Below are 10,947 nucleotides of genomic sequence, written 5' to 3'. Positions count from 1 at the left end.
TTCTCAAGTCCTTCCTTCACAACCTGTGCCATAGCTGTGCTGCACCAGCAGCCTCACTTGATTTTCTTAAAATAACTCATTTTCCATCAATAAATGGATTTTTCAGAGAAAAGTTGATATCATAATCATAAATAGGAAACCAGTATGAGTAGCCCTGAAAATAAAGTTGCTATAAAAATAAATATAAGACAAATACAAGTTAATAAATTTTCATAGAATTGTCAGCAGACCCTCTGAGGCTGAGGGGAAGGGATAGGGAGGCAGATTAAGAAGTGTTAGCAACCTGTTAACACCCTTGACATATCCAGAGGCTTGAAAGAAAATGGAAAGAATAACTTTCTCTTTCGGTGTAATTTAATGCTGTCCCTTTTCTCCCTAAAATCACCTGCATTTTACTGCAACCCATTTATCACTCAACGGCGCTAGATGCTGCCAGTAAACCAATGGACCAGACAAGCACAGCCTATGCCCCTACAGACTCACAGTCGGCTGGAGGAAAAACATAAGCAACCCGGGAATGGCTATAAAATGTCATTGCTTGAGAAAATAGTTTCTGGCCGGGCGTGGTGGCTCACGCCTGTAATCCCAACACTTTGGGAGGCCGAGGCGGGCGGATCACCTGAGGTCACGAGTCAGAGACCAGCCTGGTCAAAAGACGAGTTCGAGACTAGACTGGCCACCTCTTTAGTAGAGATGGTGAAGGCCCGTCTCTACTAAAAATACAAAAATTAGTCGGAGGTGGTGGCATGCGCCTGTAGTCCCAGCTACTCCGGAGGCTGAAGCACCAGAATCGCTTGAACCTGCCTGGGAGGGGGAGGTTGCAGTGAGCCAAGACCACGCCACTGCACTTCCGCCTGGGCGACAGAGCGACACTCTGTCTCAAAAAAAAGGAAAAGAAAATAGTTTGTGGTTCGGGGCCTCTCACTTCTCCAGCGTCCCCGATACGCCCGGGGATTGCAGAGAACCCACACCTATTCGTAGATTATGAGTAGGAGCAAATTAATGATTTATAGTCTTTTGAAAGTTTTTTTTTTTTTTTTTTTTTTTAAACATAAAAAGAGTGGGGAGTTGAAAGTAATGCTGTTTTTTCCAGGCACTCCCGGGGACCCAGCGCGGCGAAGCCTGCCAGGATCGCGGGCGACCGGCGGCGGCTCCGGTTCCCCGGTCCGGGCCCGGCTTGGGTTACGCTCTGGGTGGGGGCTCCGCAGCGGCTCCCTAGTTAGGGGGCGCCCCAGTGGGCTCCAGCTTTAGGGGTCGCTGGAGCGGCTCTGGCATCACCTCGGAGTTGACGAAGCTGGAAGAGCCCCGCGCCAGTGCTGCCCCTACAGAGCTCTCAGCGAGGGGTGGAGGTGAGGTTACCCCCAGCCCCTACCCCCGCCTTCCCCTCCGGCGCCCGCGGAGAGGACTGGGGGCTGCGGGGAGGGGTTGTGCCGTGAGCGGGCGGGTTCCGGAGGCTCCGAGGTGGGGCGGGGCCCAAGCCGGAGTCTACAGTTCCTGCGGCGGGTGCGGGAAGGAAAGACTGGTGGCGCGACCCTCTGTCCCCGCCCCGGGGGCGGAGCCCAGGTCCCAGCCTGCGGAGCGCGAGACCCGCCGAAATCCGCCGGAGGCTACCTGTGCGGCTCCTGCAGCCCTGCACCGGGATCTAGGGAGACCCGCCCCCCGCCCCACCGGTGCTGCGGCCCTCGGCCCCAGCGCAGGTGCTGGTGGGGCTTCTCTATCCCTTTCACCCCAGGCGCATCCGCTGCGACGGCCATGGCGCGAGGAGACGCCCCGCGGGACAGGTGAGTGGGCCCGGGTGGGTGCGGACCGGGACCCAAGTGACCGGGGGCGTTGCAGACCCGCTCCCTGGAGGCGCTCCGAGGCGCAGAGAAGACCGGATCGAACTACAATTCCCATCAGCCGACTCCCTCTGCCGCCAGAGCTGGGGTGATGGGGGTTGTAGTCCGCTACGGAGGGGGCGGCCTGGGAGGCGGGAGGGCCCGCGGAGGCGGGTGCGTCCTCGGGGTGACCTTCCCACCGATCCCCACAGCTACCACCTGGTCGGGATCAGCTTCTTCATCCTGGGGCTGGGCACCCTCCTTCCCTGGAACTTCTTCATCACCGCCATCCCGGTGAGACTCCTGGCGGCGTGGCAGCCTCGTGGCCACAGCCAGCACCCCTTCCTCCAGCCCTTTGGGATGAGGTTTACCGGGCGCTTCCTTACCGCGCACCTGTGACCCCTCGTTGAGCTCATTTATGGGCTGAAGCTCGGAGCCACAGAGAGGGCAATGCTTCCCGCATGACTAGGAAAGCAGAACTTCAGGAATGTCCACATCTCAGAGGGCCAAGGCCACCAGCCCACAGGGTCTGGAATGAGCAAAGGCGCTGCCCACCCACCTCCTCTATGTGTCGTTATTCCTGAGTCAGTCACCCCAAAAGTCGGTTATCGAACGTTTGATTTTCTTTGAAATACCATGAATTTCACTCATTCATGCATTCATTCATTCAACAAACGTTTAATGTGCACCTACTGTGGAGAAGGCACTGGGGACACAGGAGGAAACAGCAGGGAGTGTCTTCAGGGAAGGCAGAAATATGGGGTTTGCATTGTCTTTGGGACCGGGTTATTCATCTGTATTCACTGCAACAACTTTGCAAATGCCTCTTGGGTACTGGCTCTGTGCTGGGCCCTGGAAACCCAGAGATGAATCAGCCCCTGGTCTTGAGAGCAAGAGGGGCCAAAGAGCTATTAATAATGTAACATGATGCGCGACATTCCAGGCTTACAGCAGAGTGCAGTGGGTCCCCAGGGGAGGGAGAAAGTTTCTTCTGCTTCGTGGAAGAGATTTGTAAATTGGGAGTAGCGTAGGCAGAGTGCATATGGAGGGGTGTGGTCAGTAGGGCATTCCAGGTGGAGGTGACAGCCACGCCCAAGGCAAACAGGCAAGAAAGGATCAGCCTGTTTAGAGAGAGATCCAGAGCCAGGGCTGCCTGGAGCTTAGCTGGATGGAGCAGAAGATGGGGCACAAAGGGAGACTGGGATCTGATTCTGAAGGGCTGTTCTATTTGGGGCTTTGCCCTGCAGGCAGTAGGTAGGAATGAAGCGGGGTGTTGAGGAGTGAGGAGGTTAAGCAGAGGAGTGGCAGGCTATGTGCTCCAGAGAGAATGCAGTTGGTCAGCACCTAGGCCAAAGCCTGGCTGACAGTAGGTGCTCAATAAATACCCCTGGAATGAATGAATCTAGCAGCTGCTGCACGAGTGGGGATGGGGGCTGGAACCAGGGCGCTGAAGAGAAGGGGCTGTCCAAGGCTGGATCAAGGCTTATGCTGGGGGCTATTAACTCAGTGCACATTCATGGAGCCCCGACTGTGTGCCACACGCTGGGGATAGAACAAGGACATGGCAGACAAGTCCCTGCAGACAGTAGAAAGCAATCACAAGTGAGGGGGAAGGCAGTGGGGGAAGGCTGAGAGGTGCTGACCCTCCGTCACCTCCCCACCTGGCAGTACTTCCAGGCGCGACTGGTGGGGGCCAGCAACAGCACAACCAGGATCCTGAGCACCAACCACACAGGCCCGGAGGATGCCTTCAACTTCAACAATTGGGTGACGCTGCTGTCCCAGCTGCCCCTGCTGCTCTTCACCCTTCTCAACTCCTTCCTGTACCAGTGGTGAGAGGCCTGCCCTGGCTCCTGTGCCCCCTGCCGATGCAGCTTCATTGAGGCCTTCCCCTGTGCCTCCCGTCCCCCAGCCCTACTGCCCAGCCCTTCCCCAGCCCCCTCTGGCCTGGGCCCCACTGATCCACTCTGCCCCCTTCTGAGCAGCATCCCGGAGACGGTGCGCATTCTGGGCAGCCTGCTGGCCATACTGCTGCTCTTTGCCCTGACGGCAGCGTTGGTCAAGGTGGACATGAGCCCCGGACCCTTCTTCTCCATCACCATGGCCTCCGTCTGCTTCATCAACTGTGAGCACCTTCACCCCCTCCCCAGCCAGCCCATGCAGGGCTTCAGCCTGGCCGCATCACTGAAAGGGCCCAGCATATCTGAGAAGGGAAGACAGCATCATGGTCACTCATCCCTGGTGAAGAAACTGAGGCCCAGAGGGAGGGGAAGAGTCACTTGTCTGGTGACCTAGGAGCAGGCTTCCTGGTCGACAGCCCCACAAACCAATGGCTGCACCTCAGAAAAGGACTGAATGGCGGGTGTTGCCCCAGAGTGCCCAGAGTCCCTAGGGAAGCTCACACCTGTGCAACCTTGTCCAGAGTCCCCTGTGCATCCTGCCGACACCTCCTCCAGGGAGCCCCTGAGTCCTGCCTAGTTGAGCAGCAGCCCCCATCCCTGTCTTCCACAGCCTTCAGTGCAGTCCTACAGGGCAGCCTCTTCGGGCAGCTGGGCACCATGCCCTCCACCTACAGCACTCTCTTCCTCAGCGGCCAGGGCCTGGCTGGGATCTTTGCTGCCCTTGCCATGCTCCTGTCCATGGCCAGTGAGTGCACTTGGGTGGCTGGAGGGCTGGGGCGGCCTCTGAGGTTTGGGGAACAGAGAGGGCATGTGAGAGCAAGACACCTAGGTTCTGGGTGAAGATGGAGGTAAGAGGGTGATATGGAAATGGGGATTGGGTCTGGGGCTAGGGAGTGGGGCTCATGGGCCCTGCAGTGAGGAGTAATAACCAAGCAAGGACTGGGTTAACTCAGGGACAGGGGCAGGATTCCTGGGGCCAGTACTGGCATGCGGCAGCAGGTTGAAGTTGAAGGATGAGGGGATGGGTTTGGGATTCAGATAGTCTTGGATTTGAATCTGCTTCACCGCTTACCAGCTAGGGGCACTGGACAAGGCTTGTCACCGCTCTGTGCTAGTTTCCCCACCTACGTGATCGTTCTAGCTCCCTGCTCAGATTATAATGAGCATGCAATAAGAGAAGGCTCCTGGCACATAGTACGTGCTCAACAAAAATGACATGTAGGGGAAAGTGGGAGAAGGGCAGGGCTGCTCTGGGGCCCTGTACAAGATTCCCATTTTCAGTGAAGGGAGGCTGGGAGTGGGTCTGAGAAGTGCACAATGGGAAGTGGGACAAGAGTTGGAAGCCCCGTGGGAGCCGGTGGGACCAGGTGCCTCTTCTGCAGCTGAAGTTTCTCCGCAGGTGGCGTGGACGCCCAGACCTCCGCCCTGGGGTACTTTATCACGCCCTGTGTGGGCATCCTCATGTCCATCATGTGTTACCTGAGCCTGCCTCACCTGGTGAGCCTGCTGTTGGGCTCGAGGCCCCACCTTAAAGCATCTTGGATAGAGTCCTGAGTCTGAGACCCTGAGAGAGGCCAGGGGAGGTGGAGGAGACCTGGCCTCAGCCCTGACCCCCAGAGAAGACACTGAGGGACCCCAGCCTCCAGGCCAATGATGTGGGCAGGGATCCAGACCCCTCAGGCAAGCCAGGCAGGCCCAACACTTTCCTGTCCTTCTGCAGAAGTTTGCCCGCTACTACCTGGCCAATAAACCATCCCAGGCCCAAGCTCAGGAGCTGGAGACCAAAGCTGAGCTCCTCCAGTCTGGTAAGCCCTGACAGCCACCTCCCCTGGGAAGCCGTTCCCTCTGTTCCCAGCCAGAGCCCACCCCTAGTAGCCTTGTGCAAACTGGAAGATCATGAAGGGAAGTTGGTAGGATTCAAGTCATCCCTGCTGTTGTTTGGGCCTCAGTTTCCACCTCTATAAAATGAGGAGGCAATAGAGCTTCCATGCATGCGAACTTTGGATCCAAAGACCTCTGAATTTGAGTACTGGTTTCACAACGTCTCAGCTGTGTGGCCTGAGACAAACCACTTAGCCACTGCAGCCCTCTGAACCTCAATGTGTCATTTGTAAAGCAACGGTAATGAGATAATCCATCTAAGGTGCTTTGCTCGTCGCCCGACCCATGCATGCGCTTCCTGGTAGCTATGCATGTTTCCATCATGAATTCGCTTCGCCTGCAGCCTGGGCTGGAGGAAGGGCACTTGTTTTTTTTGGGGGGGCGGGGGGAAGGGGGTGCGGTTTGTTGTTATTTTGAGGCAGCATCTCACTCTGTCACCTGGGCTGCACTGCAGCGCAATCACAACTCAACTGCAGCCTCGACTTCCTGGGCTCAAGTGATCCGCCTCAGTCTCCCCAGTAGCTGGGACTATAGGTGCAGGCTGCCATGCCCGGCTAATTTTTGTATTTTTGTAGAAATGGGGATTTACCATGTTGCCCAGGCTGGTCTCGAACTCCTGGGTTCAAGCAATCTGCCCACCTCAGCCTCCCAAAGTGTGGGGATTACTGGCGTGAACTACCATGCCCAGCTGAGGATCACTTGTTTTAACTGCTGGGAATTTCCCTTCCTTGGGCCTGGCTGTCAGGAAACCTGGGTCACAAGCATGACCCCCTCCCCCCTCCCCCTCCCCCCTCCCCCCAGATGAGAACGGGATTCCCAATAGTCCCCAGAAGGTAGCTCTGACCCTGGATCTTGACCTGGAGAAGGAGCTGGAATCAGAGCCAGATGAGCCCCAGAAGTCAGGAAAACCTTCAGTCTTCGTTGTCTTCCAGAAGGTTTGGCTTGGGTATAGCCCCAACCACCATCCCTGGGGAATAATGGGGTTCACATTGTCTCCCCCAAGGTCATAGGGTCATAGTGGGTCAGGGACACAGCTGGGCCAGACCCCAAGTGTCCTGCTCCCAGATGGGGCTTGGGCAAGAGGGTGGGGCCCTGGGACTGCCCTGCCTGCTCACACCCCTGCCTCTGGCTCCCAGATCTGGCTGACAGCGCTGTGCCTTGTGTTGGTCTTCACAGTCACCCTGTCCGTCTTCCCCGCCATCACAGCTATGGTGACCAGCTCCACCAGTCCCGGGAAGTGGAGTGAGTGTCGGAGTGGAGAAGACAGCAGGGCAGGGGGTACAAAGGGGAGAGGACGGGAGAGGGGAATTGGGGACCAGTATGAGCTGCAGCCCTTTCCCTCCCAGGTCAGTTCTTCAACCCCATCTGCTGCTTCCTCCTCTTCAACATCATGGACTGGCTGGGACGGAGCCTGACCTCTTACTTCCTGTGGGTAAGCACACCAGGGCTGGGTGATCTGATGTTTTAGGAAGCAGTTTGGGATCCGAGGTCTTGAAAGAGCATGGAGGTGATTTTCCAGTAGTCCAAGTGGCCTGGCAGTGGAACCACTGGCCAAGCGGCAGGGAGCACCTGGGCCCTGGAGGTGTGCAGGCCAGGGCTTGCACCGTGAGCTCCTTGAAAGCAAAAGTCACGTCCAGCTGACCTCTGTGTCCCCAGCATGCAGCCTTCGCTGCTCAGAGAATGTTATATGGAGGTTCCTGCACCAGGTGAGGGACTAAACAAGAGTCTTAGGTTTGGGGTTGGTTTTAGCCATGGTGCTGTGTCTTTAAATGAAATCTTCCAAAGAGACAATACATAAAGCAGGTGAAAGAGGAGCTGGTCTCATCCAAGTCAGGACAGGAGCTGATCTACCGCTTCCGATCCCACTCAGAAATCCCATCTGCCCCCAGGGGGTTCTGGGAACCACCAGGGGATGCTCTGAGGAACCGAGTATGTAAACTGTAAATGCTGTGGAGAGCACAAGCTGGAGCCTGGGAGAGGTAGAGGTGAGCCCCAGGCCGGTCCCTGATTGCTGGGTGGCCTTGGCCCAGGCCCCAGCGCTGGGTCCTCCCTCACTGGCTCACAGGGTAGGTCAGGTCAGAGGAGGTCAGGGGGTGACAGATGGGTCTATCCTATGGGTGGGCCAGGCGTGGTGGCTCATGCCTATAATCCTAGCACTTTGGGGCCGGACGCAGTAGCTCACGCCTGTAATCCCAGCACTTTGGGAGGCCGAGGTGGGTGGATCACGAGGTCAGGAGTTCGAGGCCAGCCTGGCCAACATGGTGAAACCCCGTATCTACTAAAAAGATAACAATTAACTAGGCGTGGTGGTACATGCCTGTAATCCCAGGGAGGCAGAAGCTGCAGTGAGCCGAGATCGCACCACGGCTCTCCAGCCTGGGAGACAGAGCGAGACTGTGTCTCAAAAAAAAAAAAAAAAACAAAACCTAAAATCCAAGCACTTTCGGAGGCCAAGGCAAGAGGATGGCTTGAGCTGAAGCTCAGGAGTTCAAAACCAGCCTGGGCAACACAGTGAGACCTTGTCTGTACACACACACACACACAAATTTTTAATGAAAAAAAGAGGCTGGGTGTGGTGGCTCACGCCTGTAATCCCAGCACTTTGGGAGGCCAAGGTGGGTGGATCACTTGAGGTCAGAAGTTCAAGACCAGCCTGGCCAACATGATGAAGCCCCCGTCTCTACTAAAAATGCAAAACTTATCTGGGCATGGTGGTGGTGGGTGCCTATAGTCCCAGCTACTCAGGAGGCTGAGGCAGGAGGATTTCTTGAACCCAGGAGGTGGAGGTTGTAGTGAGCTGAGATCAGGGCCACTGCACTCCAGCCTGGGCAACAGAGTGAGACTCCATCTAAAAAAAAGAAAAAAAATAAAAAGTACTCTACGGGTGTCCTGAGGTGCCCTGGAGCAGAGACCTGGGTGCAGGGACCACACTGACCCCAGCCTCTGCCACAGCCAGATGAGGACAGCCGGCTGCTGCCCCTGCTGGTCTGCCTGCGGTTCCTGTTCGTGCCCCTCTTCATGCTGTGCCACGTGCCCCAGAGGTCCCGGCTGCCCACCCTCTTCCCACAGGACGCCTACTTCATCACCTTCATGCTGCTGTTTGCCATTTCTAATGGCTACCTGGTGTCCCTCACCATGTGCTTGGCGCCCAGGTCCGGGGGAATGGGGTGGGGTGGGGGACTGGGAGTGGGGAGGTGGGTTCAGTCTTTGGGAAGGGACTGCCTTCGAGGGAGGCATGGCCCATCTTGCTTCTGGCCAGCCCAACCTTAGCTGTCTGCAGGCCTTGCTGGCGCCCCTTGCCTGGCCAGCCCTTAACTGCAGGGGAGAGGAGAACTGGGCTAGTGAGGTACCTGCCCAGCAAAGTAGCCCAGGCACTGGTTCTGGGGCCTCCTCAATGGGCCTCAGTTTCCCCATCTGTAAAAAAAGATGGGTTGAACTGTCATTCCTCAGGGCCCATCTAGCTGTGAAATTCTCAGTTGAAGGAGAGCTAAGGTTTTGACGAAAAACAAGGTTCATGGGCTATTTCCTCAAGGGGCAATGGAGTGGAGAATCCAGAGAAAATGAAGCTGGCAGGGCAGACAGGTTGGGAGCACTGTGGAAAGGGCAGGCTGTGGAATCTGGAATCCCATCATGTTGGACCCAGAGGCCCTGAGAGACGCCCTTATCCAGCAGCCTCATTTACAGACCAGGAAACAGGCCCAGAAAGATGGGGCCAGTTTTGGTGACAGAGCCCAGACTGGATGGGCAGCGGGCGGTGGAGCTGGGTCTAGGTTTGGACCCAGCGTTTTCTAAGAGCTCCTGTTCCCGGGTGTTCTAGGCAGGTGCTGCCACATGAGAGGGAGGTGGCTGGCGCCCTCATGACCTTCTTCCTGGCCCTGGGACTTTCCTGTGGAGCCTCCCTCTCCTTCCTCTTCAAGGCGCTTCTCTGAAGTGGCCCCTCCGGGCTCTTTGGCAGCCTCTTCTCAACGTCTCCTTCTGAAGCTGAGATCCAGCCCAGGGCGAATAGCGAGCTTGGCTTAGGCCTCTGCTGGGTGGAGGCCTCTGGGCCTGGAGCTACCAGCAGGGGGCAGGAGCTGCTCTTCATCCACTTGGAGTGCTGCGGGGAAGAATTCATCACCGGTCATTCTAACCCTCACCCAGGAATGGGGGTGACTTGCACAAGACCTCATGGAAAGGGTGATGTCTAGAGAAGAGAGGGTGCAGGGCATGGCCGCTCCCCACCACCAGGTCTGCATTTGTTCATCATCACCAGGAGCAGAGGCAACCAGAGGGTTCAGAGTGGGAGGCGGGGCCAGCCCAGGGCAGGAGCTCCTCGTCCTCCCAGGCCTCAGCGACCCAGGGTAAAAGGTGCCAGGGAAGTCGGGGGGACCTGGAAGAAGAAACAGGTGTTGAGGACCTGAGAGTGCTCAAAGGGCCAGGCTCAGCCTCAAGCAGTGTTTTCATTGCCAACACTTACTGTCCCCACTCCACAGAGCCCAGCTGGGCCTGGGCCCCAGAGCCACAGCTAGCCTGCATGTGTGCACTGCACTTTACAGTTTGCAAACCTTCCATACCCACTCTCTCACCGAAGCCTAATTGAGGCCCTTGAAAGGAGCTGGGCAAGGATTGTGCTTCCCCCATTATACAGGTGAGGAAACTGAGTCCTGGGGAAAGTGACTGGTCCGTGGTAGAGCCGGGATCCAACCCCATCTCCCTCCTCCCTGTAGGTGCTGTTCTTCCTGCCCAACACCTGTTTCTGTTTTCCTCAAGGGGTTCGGGGCAGGAGCCCTGGGCACTTACTTCCCCTTTTTGCTGTTTCTCCTTCGGACCCTGCTCTTGGGTCTAATAACAACCCCATTTATTTGTATGATGCGTTCACCAAGTCTTTATTTCCGAAGTGCTGTTGGCTCTATTGGCCTCAGTGAACTGGGTGGGGTCGGAAAGATTGTACCCCATTGACAGGTGGGATGACGGAGGCCCCGAGAGGGGTAGGGATTGGTGGTCATCTCTGTGCTGGGTCCTCTGGACCACATGATAGCTGGGGGGTACTGACCTGCAAGGAACTCTGAGCTCCTGGGCAGAGCACCTGGTTCGATGGACAACTATTGCTCTCCCCCTCCATGAGTCCCTGGGCTCTCACTGGCATCCTCTGCCTCCCCAGGGTCGCTTCTCCTCAGAAATCTGGCCTTAGAGAGGCAGTCAGTGTGGGCAGGGCTTTGGCGACCCCATCAGTTCTACAGAGGACGAAGGAAAGTCTGCTTCACCACACACCTGTACTACCCTGCCCATCCCAGAGAAAAGCAACGGTTTTCTGCCCACCTGCCATTGTGAACATTCACTGAACACCTATTAGATATCGGATGCTCAGC

General features: G+C 56.8%; 1 protein-coding gene across 5 annotated transcripts; it reads left to right on the top strand.

Annotated features, from left to right (window-relative positions):
- The first annotated feature begins 863 nt into the window (after window positions 1-863).
- On the top strand, window positions 864-10,445 carry SLC29A2 (solute carrier family 29 member 2). 5 transcript variants are annotated; one of them, XM_009185586.4, is made up of 14 exons: window positions 864-988; window positions 1,094-1,349; window positions 1,733-1,781; window positions 2,030-2,111; window positions 3,486-3,649; window positions 3,803-3,942; window positions 4,329-4,463; window positions 5,118-5,215; window positions 5,439-5,523; window positions 6,401-6,534; window positions 6,736-6,841; window positions 6,946-7,031; window positions 8,552-8,751; window positions 9,417-10,445. In XM_009185586.4, exons 3-14 carry the CDS (start codon window positions 1,753-1,755, stop codon window positions 9,526-9,528), a joined length of 1,371 nt encoding a protein of 456 aa, XP_009183850.1. In that variant the 5' UTR covers window positions 864-988; window positions 1,094-1,349; window positions 1,733-1,752; the 3' UTR covers window positions 9,529-10,445. The 5 variants fall into 5 exon arrangements, 4 of the variants coding, with proteins under 4 accessions (XP_009183850.1, XP_031509565.1, XP_009183851.1 ...); XM_031653705.1 differs by lacking the exon at window positions 864-988 and having other exon boundaries at window positions 1,061-1,349; XR_001894696.3 differs by lacking the exons at window positions 864-988; window positions 1,094-1,349 and having other exon boundaries at window positions 1,391-1,781; window positions 9,417-10,226; window positions 10,306-10,445.
- The last annotated feature ends 502 nt before the right edge of the window (window positions 10,446-10,947 follow it).

The sequence above is a fragment of the Papio anubis genome, chromosome 12, assembly GCF_008728515.1.
Source record: "Papio anubis isolate 15944 chromosome 12, Panubis1.0, whole genome shotgun sequence".
Lineage (NCBI taxonomy): Eukaryota > Metazoa > Chordata > Mammalia > Primates > Cercopithecidae > Papio > Papio anubis.
Note: the sequence above shows the minus strand (reverse complement) of the source record. Positions and strands in the feature narration are given on the sequence as shown.